The sequence below is a fragment of the Apus apus genome, chromosome 4 (genome assembly GCF_020740795.1).
Source record: "Apus apus isolate bApuApu2 chromosome 4, bApuApu2.pri.cur, whole genome shotgun sequence".
In the NCBI taxonomy this organism is placed as follows: domain Eukaryota; kingdom Metazoa; phylum Chordata; class Aves; order Apodiformes; family Apodidae; genus Apus; species Apus apus.
The window spans coordinates 38,330,233-38,349,979 of record NC_067285.1 but is presented as its reverse complement, the minus strand read 5'-3'; the positions used below and the strand labels follow the sequence as shown (position 1 = coordinate 38,349,979).

The 19,747-nt window shown below is 44.7% G+C and overlaps 1 protein-coding gene across 7 annotated transcripts in view; it reads left to right on the top strand.

Annotated features, from left to right (window-relative positions):
* Positions 1 to 19,747, top strand: part of SLC4A4 (solute carrier family 4 member 4) — a 204,985-nt gene that overhangs the window by 49,587 nt on the left and 135,651 nt on the right. For all 7 annotated transcript variants that reach the window (XM_051617728.1, XM_051617731.1, XM_051617729.1 and 4 more), the window contains one exon: positions 15,011 to 15,084. In XM_051617728.1, coding sequence (XP_051473688.1) covers positions 15,011 to 15,084 — 74 coding nt within the window. The remainder of the gene's footprint in view (positions 1 to 15,010; positions 15,085 to 19,747) is intronic.

Sequence of the window (19,747 nt, the reverse complement as noted above, 5' to 3'; positions counted from 1 at the left end):
TGAATATGGGCCTTTTCTGTTTTGAAATTGGAAAAGGCTTCGTTTGATTAATACATTAATCTGCCTGATGCTTCCCTCTGCTTAATACAGATAGCTTGTGAAACTGTTAAAGAACTAAAATAAAGGTTTGTGAAAGATTTAATTGGAAAACAGATAAATTTAAAAAGAGAGCGTTATATGGAGAAAAAAATTATTTGAAGAAAATTTAGCTAAGCCTGGAATGCAAAGGGGAGGCTGAGTACCCTGTGCCACTGAGGCGTGTGACTGAGTATGTGGCAGAGCCAGTGCAAGTGCATGGGAGAGGAGGGCTCAGTGCTCTGCCAAGCTCTTGTGTCCTGGCAAGGTGGCTGTTTCCTGTGAAGCACAGGGCTGCAAGGTGGCTTTGGTGTGCCCAGCCCAGCAGCTTGAAGCTTCCCTGGCTCCCGGTGTGGTGGTTTGCACAGGCAGCAGGGACCATCCCTGTGTTGTGCCGCTGGGACTGGCTTGTGGCTCCTGCTGCTGCTCTCCAGAGTACTGCCTCTATGTGGGACCTTGTGGGTGTCCGGTGGCAAGAAGTGGGTCTGCTGGGCTTTATGGCAGGCCTTGAATTTTCCACCTTGCTCTGAAGCCAAGCTGAAGAGCCTGCTAGCATGGAAAGAATGTGAGCAAGTCTGGGCTTGAGTGTAGGCTTGGGCCCGTGCTTCATGTAGGCAAGCCCAGGCACCCTGCCTTGACTGTTGTGGGCACTGACCTACAGCCATGATGCTCTGACTACTCAGTTTCATGACTTATTCCTATTTACAGTATAAATTAAAGGAGTGGGCTAATGATCATTATACTTTAGTTTAACCCAGGATGGTCACACTGGACCTGTGAATAAAGCACTGAAAACAGCAGGGATTGCTGCAGAAGAAAAACCTTCTTATTTCGTAAATTTTGTTTGGATCACCCATCTCTTCCCCGTGCCAAAAACGCAATGTATAATTTTTGTTGAAAGGAATACGCTGCGAAACAACTCTGTGGAAACGTCGACTGTATCTTGCAGTGTCAGAATCCTCTCCAGACACTGCATAAAGGGAGATCATGTGTCTGGCTTTTAAAATAATTACTCAAATTAAAGATCAAGCTAGAAGAGCCTGGAGCCAGTGCAGTCCACTGAATATTAGGTGTAAAAATGAATTTATTAAAAAGCATTGCAAAACCAACTTAAGCTCATCGTGCTCAAAATATATCTCCCAGTAAGTAACCTGAAAGTCCTCTGAGCCTTCAGTGGTGCAGAAATGTGGGAGTGCACAGAGATTCTGGTGAACTCTGAAAGTTTCTGTCATTGATTTTCTACACACGAAGCCATGCTTCCTGAACTGTTTCTGCAATTTTCATTCCAAATGCTGAATAAGACACCTTTGCATTAGGTATTCCTGGTACAATAATGCTTTGGGTTAGAAACAGCTTAGTTTTTTCTGAAGAGGCTTGTCTGTAGCTCTGTGAAGGTACTCAGTGTTTTTCATTAAGAGATCAGTACGTTTCTGGATATGACCCTTAATTTGAAATTCTCCGTAATGTCTGCAAAGTCTTGAACTCTGGTATCAACGCAACTTTTCTGGCTCTGTTCCCAGACCAGTCATTCCACTTAGCAATAAAAAAATGCAAGATGATGGCTGCAGATAACTAGAATGTAATATTACTGTAGAGTATTTTCCATTTACCTTTAAACAGCCATGTTGCAATTAGGTGCTGGGTGTAAAGCTGTTCTTTGTTAGCAGGTGTTTCCAAGAAATTTGTGTTTATGAGAAGGTTTACAAGCTGGGTTCACTGACAGGTGGTAATGCCCTGTATTTTAAGTACCTGCAGTTGATGATGGTTAGAAGGTGTATGACTCAGCCAGAGTCACCTTTTATCTTTTTTGCTTACTGAGGCCCTTATCTCCAGAAGGACAAAAGGCACCTTTGTATCCAAACTCCGCTGAAAAGTAGCTGGAGTTGGCCACTGTTATACCCTCATCTGGAATGGAGTTTTCTAGTCAAAGAGGACTGCTGGTGAAATTTGCAGGTATCAACTTGTGTAAGTACAGTGCCCAGGAACACTGGTCAGAAGGATTTCTGTGAAGTTGGGGATGAGTGGGAACAGCTATGGAGAGGCCAGGTGGTGACCGCAGTAGGCAGGTTATGCTCAGTGGCTGCTGGCCACACACGTTCCCTTTCTCTGCCCTCTCCAGCTCCAGACATACTGCCTTGCTTTGCGGCCACACCTAATATGCCTGACAGCAGAACTGCCTTTCATTTTTGATTTTTTGACCCTGCCAGTCTAAAAAGGAGTGTAAAAGTTGCTTTATCCTCTTGTGTTTTATTAATATGTTATCAGAGCAAAACAACTGTTTTAGGCCTGTTACAGGAAGTTGTTTTCTGAAGTTTCTTCCCAAAGAATGGCTGCATCTAGTTTTTTAGGCAGATACTAAAATCCTTTTTTATCTTCCAGAAATCTGCTTGGTCTTCTGGATGAACTCGTTAGTTATAATAGTTTTTAGGTTACTTTGGAGGACCCAGGACCTCCTGCAACAGTCCTGTGTATGAGCATCACTAGGCTTCTACCACTGTTTCCTCCAAATTGTTCTTCCATGGCAATGGGTCACTAGAGACGAGTTTGTAAGGAATAGCTATGAACACCCTCTGGCAAGTGGCTACTTTTCAGCTCTTTGGTTATTGTTTACTGTGTCCAGCTCTGGAGCCCTCAGCACAGGAGAGACATAGAGCTTTGGAGAGGGTCCAAAGAAGGGCCATGAAGATGATCTGAGGACCGGAGCAGCTCTGCTGCAGAGACAGGCTGAGAGAGTTGGGGCTGTTCAGCCTGGAGAAGTGAAGGCTCCAGGGAGACCTTAGAGCACCTTCCAGTGCCTGAAGGGGCTCCAGGAAAGCTGGGGTGGGGCTTTTCACCAGAGAGGGCAGTGATAGGACAAGGGACGGTGATTTTAAGTGGGAAGAAGGGAAATTTAGGTTAGTCATCAGGAAGAAATTCTTCACCATGAGGGTAGGAAGGCACTGGAATAGGTTGTCCAGGGAAGCTGTAAAAGCCCCATCCCTGGAGGTATTCCAGGCCAGGTTGGATGGGGCTCTGAGCAACCTGGTCTAGTGGGAGGTGTCCCTGCTCATAGCAGGGAGGTTGGAACCTGGTGATCTTTATGGTCCCTTCCAACCTGCACCATTCTATGATTCTGTGATTTATTCTCAGTCTTGTTTTAGGCTGATATGATTAAGTCTGTTTTGGGCTCCCCTTAAACAGATGTCATCTAGGGGGACAGTCTTGTTAAAACTTGGGAGTTTTCTGCTCAGCAGTTTAGTTCTGCGCTCTTGGCCGTGGTTGGAGGATACAGTAAATCCATCTTTGGGGCACTTAGAACCAAATTAAAGAGCATGACTCTCCCATGAAGCAAAATGTGAACACAGTAGCAAACTCATTTTGCTGGTAAAGTGAGTTAAACGTTTCTAGTGGATTGACTTTATGCAGGATCATGCGTTGTCTGCTTATACTCCTGTGTTTTTATGCTGCATCATGTTTAAGTTGGTGTCCTGGTGGCAACCCATGTCGCGTCGTTCAGTGACTAATGCAGCAAAAGCATAATCATGTGCCCCCACCTCGTCTGGGCCAAACTCTTAGGAATGGCTGATTGATAGTCTGCAGGTCTGAGTTTAAAGATCATGGGCTTGGTGTGCTTGTCAGTGGCACCGTGCTTTGAAGTCGAGGTAGTCAGTAGGTCACTGGGATGCAGTACTGGACTCACTATCAGCTGAGCATGTCAAAGGGCAAGGGGTGTCCTCAGGTAGGGCTTTGCTCCATGGCCCACTGACCTGCTCCCTGTTGCCAGCTGCAGGGAGTTCTATTGAGAAATGTGCAAAATGTCAGTTTGCTTTCTTTGCAGGGGCTGCCAATGGAGTGGGTGTATGGATGAACTCCTTTGTGAGATGAGTGGTCGTATTGGTGGGGTTCTCTAGGACTCTCTTAACCCAATGGCCATCAGTGCTCCATGACAGCTATTTTCTTTGTCTGATAATTTTGGCAAAACCACATACAAACCTGCTTTTGCATGTGGGTGTCAGCCTGGTTAGTGATAGCCAGGAATCCAAAACAGGGAATTTAGTCTCAACAACCTGATCGTAGCCCAGCAGACACAACAGTCTCCTCTCCTGGAGCAGGACCACAGCTCTGCTGGCACGATATGGGAGGGAACTGCCACTTGCAGTCACATTTCTGCTGGGTGTCATCCGTAAGAGACCCACATCCCTTGGGTTCTGGGGGTTGCGCTGGCAGAAGTCAGTGTTTTGCTAAGCACTTGAGAAACAGAAGGACTCCTAGAGCTCGTGGTGCTCTAGGCTGGCTCTTCATTCTGTTCTGATGGGAGCTGAAATTGGTGGAAGTGATGAAATTGTTTTTTATTTCGGTTTATTCTCAGATGGCTTTAAAATGACTCGGTATTGCATTTTTCACCCCTCTCTCCCCTCTGGAAATATTGTTTCTTCATCTTCAGTAAACTTGCACTAGTTTGTGTTTCTGTGTTTTGGGTTTTTTTATTGTTGTTGGATTTTGGAGTAGTTTGTGTTGTTTTGTTTTTTTTTTTCCTCTTCCACTGCAGCTCATGGAGGCAGAAAGGACATTAGGTTTGAAAGCTGGCTGTTTGCATTTCTAGCTATGAGGTCTACATTCGTTTTGGTTGACTCTTATTAAATTACCGTTTGATACACGCATTGGGACCAATGCCAGTGACCTTCTTCAGAAGAAATATTGTCTCATCTTCCCTGGGGAACAGTCGATACAAAGTCTTCCGGACAAGCGGTTTTCACTCAATTGAGAGTATCGTTAGTTTGGAGCACATTAGTCTCTGGAAGTCCACTGGTTTTCTTCTTTGTTTAATATTTTTTGAGAAGTTGTCTTCCCTCTGACTGGATTGTCTGCATGCTGACATTTGGTTGGGGTGACTTGCTTCTTCTGTGTTAGTTTAACAGCTGTGTGCTCTGATCACGCTCCTTTTGATGTGATCTCAAATGCTGTCACATCCCTTCTTGCTTTGGAGTAATGTGTCTAACTTGGAGAAGTTACATGGTCTTACAGGGACTTTTCTAGTGACCAGATAAAGTTTGCAGAGCTTGATTTTTTTCTTTTTTTCCCTCTTGTTCTCTTCTCCCCCTAACCTCAAGGCCTCTACTATTTAGAAATCAATTAAAACCCTTGATCATGTACTTTCTCCAGGTCTCAGACTCTAGTTGTACACCACACACTGTACTCGCCTGAGGATTCTGGTGATAAGCACACCTCAAGAAGTTCCTGCTCATATAACACCATTCTGTGCTGCTCAGTCATGCCCCATGGACTGTGTATGAGGTTGAGTGTTGAAGCAGATTATTGAACTCATCCCTGTTAAAAATGTCCTTGATGCTGGATTATGTTTTTGAAACCAGCATGGTGAGAAACTGCTTATCACTTCAGAATGCTGAGTATTGGATCAGAAATGCTGTCACTGTGTTCTTTGAAGTGCTGAAAGTGCATTACCTCCCTTGGCAGCTTCAGAGTTGTCCAAAACGTTTTTCTTTTCCTACCAGTCAGACTTTGTGCTGGATCAGGTATTGTCTGTCCCCCTCCCAGCTGAAAGCCAGGATACGTTCTGTACTGCATGGCTCAGGCCTGATATTAATGTTGATGGTCCAGTGTTTTGTGATGCTTTTAGGATGATTTCAGGGTCTCAGGGGTGCTTGGGAAGGTGATGGGAGGAAGAGGTGCAGCTCTAGGAGTTGTGCATTTGAAAGTAGAAAGCCTGAAGGAAGGGATAAGCTCCACATTGTAATTACAAAAATGGAATGAAGCTGGACCTTTGTGTCACACATTTTGTGTTAATGAGGGGTGTTTTGTGTGCTGAGGATTATTGCTGCAGTGAAGAGACTTTCCCCCAGAACAGTGACATGGGAGGACAAGTGCAGGAGTTGCTTACTGGGAAGGGTTGAGTTTTGGATTGTTTTCCGTGGAGAAAACCAGATCTGGGTTCATGGTGGCACTGGGTGTGCTGCCCCACCCCGCACTGTACACACTGCCTATTCTTCTGCTGAGTGGGAAATGGACTTAAACCCAGGAACTCCCATTTCAGATAACCTTTTTCTTTTAAAAGGCAGTCTGGCAAGACCGAGGTGCCCACTTTAACATCCTTGTCTCTAGGGAGGAAATGCTGTGTCAGGTCCAAGCTGCCCATGCCTTGCTTTTTGAGACTGTAGGCAATTTTCAGCAGATGCTGAAGGGTTGCTCTTTTATTATCCAGGTTTGTTTATCTGCGTATGGTTATATTTGGTGTATACAGATCCCCTGTCTATTACATATTTTTGAGGTCTTGAACCCATTTTAAAGTTGTGTGCTGAGCTGATAGAAAATACATACTTGTAATATTGCAGGCAGTTCTGAGTTTGTATCTTATGACACAAGACTCTTGGGTACAGATTTCTCCATGAGCGCTCTTACATGAGGCTTGAACAAAGAGCAACTATTTTATAAAGCAGGATTGTTTTTAAATAGACGTGGGTTTGGTTAAGAGCACACGAAAATGCTCTCATAAATCAGCCCTTGGGAGCAGTTTCATCTACGGTTTATTGAGCTTCAAGTCATGCACTAAATTACAGATCTGTTGTATGCTGCCTAATTTTCAAGTGGGGCAAACACGAGCTGGATATCTTGCGGTCATTTTTGCACCTTAGCCTTCTGATTTAGTCTGCTCCTGAAATTGTGCTCTCTTCTCCTGCCACTTCCTCATTTTTCAACCACTCCTAAGAATTTGCTGACCCTTTTTTCGCCAAGCACATGTTTTGAAGCAGGTGGGGGATTTAGGAACTTTTTCATGCCAAAATTGAACTCTCTTCTTTTTTCTGTTAGTAGGCAAAACTGAAAAAAAAAAAAAATATTGTAGAGATAGCCAACTGGATGTGTAAAACATGGTCAAGTACAAAGTTCCCTATAAGGCATAAACCTGTAACAAAAATATTGCAGGGCATGACATTGTCACAGTCATAGAGGGCAGAAATAAAAAATGAGATCCCACAAGTTGTCTTGAAATAATAATTTTTAAAGAAAAATCGACTGCTGCTTGTGGATTTTAAACCTGACACCATTCTGTCTCTAGAGAAAACTGTTTTTTTTGTGATTTATGTTTCATGCTTAGCAGAAAATTAAGCTACAAAAATATCTGGTTTATGTTAGCCTCAGATATATTCATAATATTTGCAGTCTGAAATCACTTCTTCCTGGTGGTTGGCTCATCTCATAAAGCTCCCACGTAAGTGCAATTTTGAATTCATTCCCTCTCCTGGCTCTACCTACATTAAATACACCATGTGTGTGAGGAAGAGGTTGTGAACCAGGTGCTCAGCAGTAGAGGTTCATCTCATCTTTTAACTGAGGTGCTACAATTTTCAAATCAAGCTTGAATGAAATGTGGACTTGTCCTTGCTGGTATGTCTGCAGTTACAACTCCATGGTTTCCTTGAAGAGAAGGAAATGAAAACAAACAGTCAGCTGACTTTTATCGGTTTTTAGAGAGTTGTGTCATTTTATGGTAAGCAATCCAAACATAATAAAACAATGGCTTCAACTGCTACCTAGAGTCCAGTGCCAATATTCCCCCTTGTGTTTCCCTGAGCTTTGAGAATGTTATTTTCTTTGTTGATGCAGGAGAAAGATTCATTTTCATTCACTCCTCACTACTTTCTCGTAGTTATTTCATTTTTGGAACGTATCCAAGGTCAAGATTTCAGAAGTTTTCAGAGATGTAAATTGAAATCCACATGACATTACTTACTTTGCCAAATAAATTGAAGTAATTCAAACCCTAGTTTCAGGAAGGTGCTCTCACAGGCCTCCCCTGTGAGTTGAGATAAACCTTTAGAGTTCTTGATGTTCCAGTCAGTAAGAGTTTTTGAAAACAAGAGTTGGTCAAGAACTGAGACTCATACTTAAATCCTATAATGGGACTTAATTTCACTCCCTGAGAACTCCTCTGTAGACTGAAATATTTCACATAGCAATGAGATTACTTAATTGGGAATGTCTTAAAAACCAAAACTAATAAAAGTCCTTCTCTCCATGTGCATCTCCCCATCCCCCAGTTTTCACAAATGTCACTAACACTAAAACCCCTTTTAGTCATGCAAATAGCATGGCACAGTACTGCTGAGTGGAGGGGCAAATTTGCTGGAGTGAAGTCCAGGTAACTGCATCATTTCATGCAAATAACCTCCCCAGAGCTTTGTATGCCACTTGATGCTGCCTGGTTGATCAGAGGCACCCATGGGCTTGTGATTCCCTCTAGGTTTTCATCCCCAGCTGACAAGGCTGTGTCAATAAGGAAAATGTTTGAACCAAGTAGACAGGCTGCCATGCAGAGGCAAACAGCTGCCTGCAGGAAGCACTGTCTGAAGTGCTGATGGGGAGACAGCCTCTGGGAAAGGTTTCTGAGGGACAGGGAAGCACTGAGAGAATGTGTCTATTCTCAGGAACATACTGAGCGTGAGGGTGGTTTCAAAAATAAAGGTGAAATAACATGAAATCTGAAAAGCTGTCTTGCAGCTGTATGCTAGAGTGTGTGAGCACAGTGACGGGTGCTGCTTTACAGAGCTACACCAGTGACACAGGAGCTGTGCCTCTCTGCCCTGGCTTTTGCATGCTGTACAAAAACATGCTGGCTTGGCCTGTGGGTTGTTTCCTGTGTGTGTCACCTTGGCCAAACTCAGACCTAGGTGGACTTCCATGAGAGGACCATGAGGGGGGGAAGATGGGAAGCTCAGTGACTTACCTGGGCTCTTGAGGAGCATACTCACCTGTGTGTTGCTTCTCCTTTCTCCACGTGTGTTTCACTGTCAAGTAACGAAAGGCGTAGGTCGCTGTCAAGCTTCAGAAACACAAGCACCAGCAAACCTTTGAGTTTTCACATGCCCTTTGAAAAGACAAGTAATCCAGAACGTGCAGTTGGTAGTAAGATGATAAATTTGCAAAGCTTTCTTACTTTTTGCTTCCTCCTTCACTTCAGCATGTGTGCCATCGATCAGCAACTCTTAGGTGCATCGTTGTCCAATGTGTGCTGGTAGCTCATGGGAACTAGAAAACAGGAGTTGGTATTGCAGGAAGGAAAAGTACAGACCAAAACACATTAACTGTCAGCCTCCTTAGAGGTTGTATGGTCCAACCTTTTTCCTACGTGTCCTGCATTATCAGAAAACACAACGCTTTGGCACCTTTCTTGTGTTTAAAGATGAGTCTGTCTGCATCAGCTCTACTAGATTGCGTTGTGCAAAACAGTCACCTTAGGTGGTAGTTCCCTGATGTTCCTTGAGAGTTATTTTAAATAAAGCTGGGTTTATGTTTGGATTAAAAAATACTATAGTGCAAGATCTTTGTGCAGAAAGCAGAGGTTTCTGTCCTTCTCTGCTCCTGGTGAGCACAGCCTTTTGCTGAGAAAGCAGGTAAATAAATTCTGCTTTAGAGCTGACTGGAGAAATTGCATCCAAGATAGATTTGGCAGTGTGTTCTAAAAGTGCATCAAGCAGACTGTGCTGAATATAGTCAAGCTCATTTTTCTGTGTGACAGAGCCCATATGCAAGGTATGTGAGAAAAATAAAACACGTCTAAGCCCCTAAAAAGGAATTGGTCACGTCACGTTTGTTTATTCAAGTATTTGTGTATGGGCTGAGAGAGAATCAATGGGGACCAAGTCTTCTTTCTAGTTTCCTGTTGACTTGGCCACTATTGTCACACTATCTGACTGCTTCACAGGTTCCAGAGAAATGAAATTATGTTCTCTGCCTCTCTGCAGCCATTGACAGAAGATGCATGTTCAGTTTATTGGCTCGTCTTTGTGGGATACATGTGCGCAAGAGCCTTTGATGGCTCTTCTGTCTGCTCAGGTCCAGGCCCTGTGTATCCTGTCCATGTGAGCCTCCAGGGCTAGCCCATGGTTGCCTTGTTCTGTCTGCTGTGGGATGATGTTGCTTGTCACTAGTCCTGGTGGAGGACATGGCTCAGTCCTGCCATCCTTGTCTCATTTTCTCCCCTGGCAGTCCCATCCATTGTGCTCCCATTCCACTTCATGGATAGCAGTTTTCTGAGCAAGAAGTCTAGCTGGGTAAATGATGCCAGGCTTTGAGAAGCAGATAAGGGTGGTGGACTCTGCTCAGGTAGATCTTGTTTCACTTGCCTTTCCCACAAACGTGGGCAGCTTCACACACCCACCTGTGGGAGCTGTGAAGCCAGAGCTGTGGTGAGCAGGCTGGGAGCCCTGCTGCTAGGGTGGCTGCTGCAGGGACAGTGGGCCATACTGCTCTGTGACCCCACCTGGGCACTCCTCACTCTTCCCACAATTGCTGGCATACAATTAAAAGGATTAGTCTTCAAATGTGACTTTCCCAGAGGCTCTGCATCATGCTCTCCCTTTCAGTTACAGAGCTCTGCTTGTTTGTTTTTTTTTTTTTTTTTCTTTGTTTAGCCCAGAGTTTGCTGAAGTTTCTTCCTGATTGCAAAAGCAGTTTGGAAGGGGTAGAATCATAAAAGCTTATCAGCAAGAACTAACTGTGGTTTCTTGCTCCCCAGCTACATTCCGTGTCTGTTCACTGGAGCGAGTATCTCAGCACAACAGCTCCAGTTGCCACATCAGCCCTTCTGCTTTCTTTACCCCAAACACTACTTTCCCTCTTCTCTCATAAACGACAAAGTTAGAAAAAAGCGCTGGTGTCAGCAGGAAGGGCCCAGCGCTCGGTGGCTCTTGAGGCAGCTCCGGACCGAGCCGCAGCCCCCGGGTAGCCCCTGGGCCGTGCTCCCACCCCTGGACACCCTCCAGGTCGTGCCCCTTCCCCGGGCCCTGGTTCCCCCGGCCCGCACCGTGGGCAGCCCCCTGGCCCGTTGTCCTGCCTGCCTGCCTGCCTGCCTGCCTGCCTGCCTGCCTCCCTCCCTCCCTCCCTCCCTCCCTCCCTCCCTCCCTCCCTCCCTCCCCCTTCCATCCATTCCTCCATCCATCGGTCCATCACGGGGCAGGTGGGCTGGCTGCGGGTCCCTGCTGGGGTAAGGACGGGGACAGGACAGCCGAGGTTACTCGCTGCTGTGAAGGCGTATTGCCAGTGTTGGGTGCTGTGACAGAGACCGGCAGGAGGAATTTATAACATGATGAGCAAAACAGAGACTGTAGGATGAGTGTAGTCGGAGCAGAGAGGCAAACATACCTGATCATTTCTCAGGGTCTGTTCTGCTCGCTGGAGAACAGACTTCATTGTCTTTTCTGCTTTGTGCTATTTGCTTTTCTTCACTTTTGTCCCATTTTATACTGACTGTTCTCTACTGTCTGAAGTCTGGGATCCCTGTCAGTATTAAACCAGTCTTGTTCTTTGTAGGTACTTTGGCAAAGTATTTCTGTGAGCTGTATCTGCACATTTAGGTGTGAGTTGTGTCCTCTGTGTGACTCTTGTTAAATTCCTATTGACACATAGCGTCATTGATAAAAATGTTTGATACCAATCTAATGATCTATCCTGAGAGGCAAGCTACTCACGCATTACTCCAATTACTCATAGTTTTTCACTTGAGTATATTGTGTCAGAGCACATGACTTGCTCAGATTGAGACATTGAAAATAGAAACCTAATATTTTTCTTAATAACTTTTTTAGATTTGTTTCCAAAACCTTGCAGGAGCAATTGTTGGGATATGGGTCTAGGTAAAAGATGTTTTGAATGTCCCTTGCTTTTTAACCTTATTATAAGGAGCTGGTAAATCAGGCTGAAAATAAGGCATATTTCAGTTAGAATAATAGAATCCTTTTGGTTGGAAAAGATCTTTAAGATCCTTGAGTCCAACTGTTACATTTTCACCTTTCTTTCACACCATCCACTATGTATGTCTCCTCCATGGGTTGGTGAAAATACCTGTTTTTGCCGCAGTGATAGGACTCTACCAGTCCTATGATAGTCCTGTATGTCCTCCAATTATAGTCCTGTACCCTGAAGACACAAGTAAAGATTTTCCTGTTGTTTCACATTACTTTTTAATTCTGCATCTCTCATTTTATGTTAGTTGAAAAATTCCAGGGGGCTGAAATACTTCCCCTGTGCAAATTCGTAAAGGATGTTTTCTTGCTAGGTTTTGACCTGAAGAAATCCTACAGTAATCTGAGAAGGGCAGAAAAGACCAAGTCAAGGGAGGTGGTGCTTGGGAATCTAATCCCTAAACTCCTGTGGATTAGGGACGGGGCGCTGTGCCAAGGCGACCCAGGCTCTATTCCTGGCCTTCTAAACACCCCCAGCTCCTTTGTATCTGCTCTGTGCATTCTGGGGAAAGCATCAGGGTTGCAATGTGTTGTCAGCAGTCTTCCAGCCTTTTGCAGCTAGAAAGCACAGCTATTAAATGGGATAAACTGATCCAAGGGAGGAAAGGTGCTGTGACTGGGAGGGTGGGGGGGAGCTTGGGGTCCGGCCCTGCTGCCCTGGGATGCTCTGCAGCAAGTGTGGCAGCCCTGGATCAGTGCTGGCAGGATGTGCTGCTCTGGTGTGGAACTAGAGCAGACATTTCCTAGGTGGGTGGCACCTGGTGAGTTTTCAGTATGGTGTTCCTTACAGGCAGTGGGAAATGCCCCTTTCCTTCCTTTCCCCCTGTTTGTCTCTCTCTCCCTCCACCATGAGACTTACTTCTCAGGTGCTGCACGGCTGGACTGATTCTGCCTAAGCCGGTGGGGAGAAACTGGTGTTGGAGCAGGAGCTATGGGATGCACAGGTGTAATTGCACACACACACACTGGGGGTCCTGAGTGTGTCAGTGCTCAGGGACTGAAGGCACATGCCAGGGCACATTTTGTGTGAAAGTATAAGAACAGACTTTATGGAGTAATAAAATGAGTGTGGTTTCTGTTTGGCCTGGAAATCCAGTCCCATCTGTTCCAGATGTTTTCAGTTGGTGTTTATAGCAAGCAGCTACTGTGCTGCTCTGGGGAAAAAATAAAATAAAATGGGGTGTGCCTTTGCAACTGTTGCAAACGAGCAAGAGCAACCATGAAGCATGTTCCCTTTTGTTGCCTCAGAAAAGATGCATAAATGCTCTTGAATAATTTAATGAAGAGCTGGAGTTGTCAGGGGAGGCTTCTGTGTCCTGGCTTTGTGTGCTGTGTCAGCAGGAAGCACATCCTACCCCTTGGCACAGGCAGCAGCTGCTCAGGAAATGGTACCTTTCTTCAGTCAGAGAAACATATTCTTCAAGCCCTCTGGCTCCTGGCTCTCTGGCAGACAGTGGGGGCAGAAACAGCCCATGTGAAGGGGGGGTGGCCTGGTTCCAAAGGTCTGAAATGGAGCTAAATGTTGGAGCTGATGTTCATGTTAGTTTCTGGGTGTGATGCTGTGGTTTTTGCCACCATCTAATAATCCCAAATAAAAAACCATGTATTTCCATATCCTGAGTTACTGGCTTTGAATCTGACCTGTTTTGCTTTGTTCTTTTTTATCCATGACACATCTGAGACTTGTTCATGGGGGCTGATCTGCAGACTAAGAGCTAAGTGTCAGGCCAGTGGTGCAAAGGGGGCTAAGGTACAGGAAAACTCAGCAAAGGTGGGAGACTGCCTGCTCTGCAACTGCATTCAGAAAATGAGGGCTCTGGCACTTACTGTGGCTGATTCTTCTTTTTTTTTTTTGGCTCAAGTAGGTGTTGACATGCAAGGTAAATATCCTAAGACACTGCAATTCTGATTTCTTGGTATTCATCTGTTCAGTTTTTATACTCCCTTGAATTTGAGTGTGCCTTTAAAAGAAGTGTATTATTAGTGTTTGCTGCTACTGCACTTGGAGGATCTCATGGGATCCCAAGTGGAAGCAACAGGGATGCAAAGAACTTCTCAAGGCTTAATCTCTTTCTGTTCCAAGTCTATCCTTGTTTCATCTAGGAAATATAAGGAAAAGGTAATGTTTCTTGTTCCTTACCCCCATATGCCTGTTCCTCCCTAGGAAAACAGCTTAGCAGCTCAGTCTCCAGTTGTGTTATGATAGAAAGCATCCACAGTGACTGTCCAGCAGTGAGCAGCAAATGTGTGCTTAGCCCCTAGGCAGTATGAAAGGAGATTATTTAAATATAGCTGCATTATTATTTTTTTTTTACTGTGTTATTTGAGCATTTTTGTATTTGCTTGTCAAAAGTGAGTTTACAGATGAGCCCTTGGAGAGCCTGCAGGATCTTATTTTGTGGGTGAAGTGTAGCAGCACCAGTTCTGGGCAGTGCCAAGCAGGACTTCTGTGGTGGAGGCACAGAATTAGGAGTCTTTTTGGTGCAGACGAGCAGATAAGAGGGGGAGGGGAAAGAAGGCAACTACTAAAACCCATCCCCAGGTGGATGAATGAATGGGTGACATGCATAAATGACTGCTGTGATGGTCTGGCTGACTGTAGCTGGGTCTGTGGATAATCCTCATGTCAGATTTCTGTGAGGCACATGTGACACACAGCTTGCCTCCCAACAGACAAGTGTGCTTTGCCGGTATTAAGAGGCTGGCTAGAGGCTGGTGTCCCACCGTGCATTCCAACGTGTGTGTCTGTCTGTGTAGTTTGTGTGCTTGTTTGTGTCTGTGGGTCTGCAGCCCAGGTCTTGGAGAAAAACTTTAAAGGGATACTGGAATTCTGCAAACTCTTGGCTGTTGCACACACAGCCCCAAACTTGCCTCTGTGTGTATATGTCCTTTTGAGAAAAAAAAGAGAAAAAAGAAGGAGGAAACAAACTCAAAGACTTATAGCTGGGATTACCTTTCTGACACCTGTCACCACTGATGTCCTCTCAAGGTTAGAATTCAAGCTACGTGAGGCCAGCTTAAACGAAACGCCATTTGAAAGGAGCTCTATGAAGGAACAGCCGGCACTGGAAGGAGAACAGCAGTGTCCACAGAAACATGAACAACAGCTTGCAAGTTAACCTGCCCAGGACCTGGGCTGGTTCAAACAGCTCACTCCAGGAGAAGTCTGAGCATTCCTTTTTTCTTTTCTATTACTATAGGATGGAGGACGAGGCAGTACTGGATAGAGGGGCTTCCTTCCTTAAACATGTATGTGACGAAGAAGAAGTGGAAGGTAAGAGATCTCGAGCTGCTGGGGAGAAAGGGTGCCTTCACAGTTTGTGATTGTGTGTTAGATCCGCACAGTTGGCTAGCAGAGAAAAAGGGAGCCTTTGTTTTACCCAGTAGTTAATCCTAAAATTGACTGAAACACCAGCACTCAGTTGGGGTGCAACTGACTTTTTAAATAAATCCTCTTTTTCAGTTCAGGAGGGAATGTTGTTCCATGCTGCTGGCATACATTCCCACAAAATCACGTTTGCTGTGGCTTGCATAGTGCCTGGAAAATATCAGGGCTCTTTGTTTTTCTTTCCTCCGTGAATATAGTGTGGCAGTGCATATCACTTAGAGGTGCTGGAATAGGGGGGGCAGGTGTGTTGCAGATAGAGAAGCAAACTGGGAAAAACAGCAGAATTTGTGCCGAGGGTCATGTTGGACATGAGGCAGCAAGTGGACATTTGCCTGGGTTGCCCTTTTAGCTTAGGAAGCATGAAGAGGGAGGTTTTTTCCTTTGAAGAGGAACTTTTTAAGAGAGCAAATAGTTTCTTTTTAGGAAGGGAATAGACTGCTTTGTAAGTGTTTTTATTTCCTCTTAAAAAATGTTGTGAAATCCCAAAGGTAAAAGGAATTCAAAGGAGTTTAGTTTAAGGTTGTGGAAAATTATTAAGCTGATAGGAATGAATTCTTTGCAGCAAAGAATTATCTTTTTCTTATTTTATGGGGATCGGTTGGCTGTGCTTGATAAACTAGTGGGGGAGTAGGAGTAAAGGATAATAGGCTATGCACTCTACCTACATGGGAAAGGAGGCCAGCATTTCACCTCACAGTGCTATCCTTCCCGTCTTGACTTAGACATAGGATTTTATTCTAATTCCTTTAGTTGCAAAGAAATGCCTGTGGCTTTTTGGTTTAAAATGTTTTGAAAGGCATAAGGTTACAGCCATGTCATTGTCAGGGCTAACGGACAGTAAAGGATCAAGCAGTATGAAGGAAAATAATCTCCAAAAAGATAGATTAGAACACTTCCAGCAAATCAAACTAGAAAAAGCCTGTTTTTTCTTCCTCTCTTGTAGAAAGTAATCTTCAGTTTCAGGAAGTTTTCAGCTATAAGTTATCATGTTTGGTTTAATTAGGTCATTTGCTGTCTGCAGGGTTGGAGTGACAGGAAGTTTGTATTAGCCTCTTGCTTGTAGAGTAATTGATACTTTGGCACAGCAGAAACATCAGAGAGGGGAGAGAGGGAGAACATTTCTTACGTTTTACTGTCTTAAGTGTTGCCACATGCTGTTGTGGTGTGTATTGCCCATGTGTGACACACAAGGAATATAATACAAATAGTTTTTGTGAAGAGCAGTGCAAAAGTGTCCTAACCGTCTGCAGGTGCTATGGAAAAGGTAGTGGGTAACGTCTTAAGCAATATTTGTAGCTGGGGTGTGTTTATCTATGTGTTTCCATGTAGATATCCTCGTTTGATTTAGTTGGGCTAACAGACCAGTTGCAGATTATCTCGCTGGGGTAAGGAGAAGAGGTGAAACAAGTATTTCTAATTGCAGACGACAGGCCTCTGAGAACTGTAGCTGCCTGTCTGAGCCTCCAGAGAGACTTGGAGCTGTGTAACCAGCTAATTCCTGTGTTTGTGCCAAAGGCAGTGCCATGGTTCTCACCAGGCCTCTGCAGATGACCCAGCTAAATCACAACAGGGGCTGCCCCCTGTAGCAGGGCCAGTGGCATCTCTCAGTGTCACCCTGAAGCTGGAGAGCTGCAGCTCAGCTAGTCGGTTCTTCGAGGGTAGGACAGCCTTCAGTTCATAGAGAGATCTTATTTGCCTCAGCTGCTTCTAACTCCCCACACAGTTAAGTGCCCTGTGTGTTAAGTACGGTTACTGTATGTGTGTATCTGGTACATGGGTGTGTACCCTGTGTATGGTCATAGTCTGCATGTACAGAATAAACTGTAGACTCACAGATTGGTTTGGGTTGGAAGGGACATTAAAGATCATCTAGTTCCAACCCCCCTGCATGGGCAGGGACACCTTCCACTAGACCAGGTTGCTCCAAGCCCCATCCAACCTGCCCTTGAATGCTTCCAAGGATGGGGCTTCCACAACTTCCCTGGGCAACCTGTGCCAGCGTCTGATCAGCCTCACACTAAAGAATTTCTTCCTGATGTCTAATCTAATTCTAACTTCTTCCAATTTAAGATCCAGTGGAATGGCTAAAACATCAGGGTGAAGACCTTCAGCTGTCACTTGATGCAGATGGTTCTAAGTCTCCCTTTGTGATTTCTGCACTGCAAGTGGAGTGGTTTTGAACAGGAGATCGTTTGTCTAGAGACTTGAAAGTGTTGTCTCTGAAGTGCGCTCCATTACTTTAGCCACTTTCATGCTGTGGAGGAAGGTGGCAGCGACTGGAGCTGTTACCTCTGTGTGTATTTTATTTTTTCTGCGAGTTTTTATTTTTAGCCTATTTTCATGAGGCAGCAATATGCATATTGTAAAGTTATTTGCCTCTCTTATCTCTTTTTTCCATTCCTCTCCCAATAATTTTTTGCACCTAACAGTCAATGCAGTCAATATTTGTTACGTTTCCCAGGAAGACGCTTTAAAGCTACTCTTAACTTCACTGAACTTATAGGAAAAAACCAACCAAAACCAAACCTGAGCAGAGAGGAGAGACCGTTTTCCCACTGCTAGGGAAAGGGGACTTGTAGCCTTTATCAGAAGAGAGTGGACAGTGCAGTATTAGGGCACTTGGGGATTCTCCAGCTACAGGAGCTTGCAGGAGGGAAGGGGGCAGACCCTACTGGGACACATGATAAGATGCTCAGAAAGCAGGCTGCCTTTGTTGCCTGTGAACTGATTTGATTTCAAACAGGTGAAGACAGAATGTTGAAGTCATCATTGTGAGCATCCCTCTTTTGTATGTTCTTTGCAAGAAGAGAGAAACAGGGTGGGATTATTTTATTGGTAGCTGATGACCTTGCATTATGTCTATGAGATGGAGATAGCAACTCTGAATTACCACATCACTACTAATTGGATTATGTAGCAGGTTGGGGGAGAAGGAAGGACTTTGCTTTTGAAGGAAAGGGGGAAGAAATGGCCATTTCTGGTCAGTAGGATGTTGATTGGTTTTCAGCTCAGGGCAGTTGTCGGTCATGCCCTTGCTGAGTAAATGTGACGTTAACAGAAACCACACATACCTGACAAAAGTATGTCCCTTTGGCCTGGTTCCTGGGAGTGTTTAATGCTTCTCTAAGAGGACACCTCAGGCTGATCCTCTGCTGGAATGTGTTGCTGTTTTATTAGTGATATCAGTTGTTGACATTCAGAAATTATTCTGTTCCAGCTCTCCTTAAGTGTCTTTGTCAGTGGGAGGACTAAATTGATTCCGTACGTTAGTGGTGAAGAGCTGCTTTGCTGCCCATCACTCACATGGCACAGAAGTGCCCAGAAATGTGACTTGGCGAGACGAGGGATCTGCCTATGTCTGATTAAGAGCACGGAAGGAGAGCAAGTGGGAAAATGTAGGCTTGCTTGAGGGACATCAGGAAGAGGCTCTGCCCTAAGCTGAACCTCCTGTGTGAGAAAACCATTTCCATTCATTTAGAGCACTGCACGTTCCTTTCCTTGAAGGTAATGAACACTGCTGTAGTGCCACTGTAAGGAGTGCTGGTATGTGTGACATAAACAGATTACTTAATAACCAACTTTGCAAGAGGGGAAAAGCAAAGCTCCACCTTATCCTTTGAGATAAGGTACACTTGGCTCTGGAAGTGTAACTTCCCCTGGGCTCCCTGCTGCCCTGACTTCACGTTGAGGAGAAGGATGCTTGATGGGAAGTTTGACAACACTGGTACTGAGAGGCCCCAGGAGCACTCTGGCTGGGACCAGCACTGCTGTCAGGTGTTTTGTCCTGCATTTCACATGATTTCCAAAGTAAGGGACTCAAGATCATCTCTTAGATACTGCTGTGGTAGGAGTCAATTCAGGAAAAAATGCTGCTGCAGTGGAAACTTTCACAGATCCCCTTATCATTATGGGATTGGCTATACAGAGAGCCTAAAACAGGAATTTTGCACCAACTTCCCAGAACTGCTTGATTCATTTTGGCTGACTGCTCCCCCTCACTTTCCTCCTTGCTTTCTGGTCTCAATCCTGTTGTGTCATTGCACTTTGCTGGTAGGAAGCTGTGTGATGGTGTAAGCCTCAGATTGTTATTACTTGTTGGATCAAGGAGGAGAGAGGCTGAAAGAGTAAAGATAACAGTGAAAAAGCCAGGAGTAGTGAGCTGTATTTACCCATTTACTTTGTTTTCTTTTTCCACTCTCATCCCCACCCTCAGTTTTTGATCACTGACTGTAGGCAGACTTCTCTATTTTCAGAAATAACCAGACCTGTTTCACATCAGTGAAAACAAGACAGGTGGTTTGGATGTTCTTAGCTTCGGATTATGAAAGATTTCAGTTGAGCTTCTCTCCAGGTTTAATTCTTCATGACACTTTGCAGGATACAGAAATGTGCTGTTAAATGGTTTGTCATAACTGAAAAGATCTAGTGGGATGAGTTCACTGCAGACTTTGCTAATATGCTAAATCCCTTTGGAAAAGTTGGGAGTGTTGGTTTTTTTGTTGTTGCTTGTTTTGTTTTGTTGTTTGGTTTTGGTTTGGTTTTCGTTTGG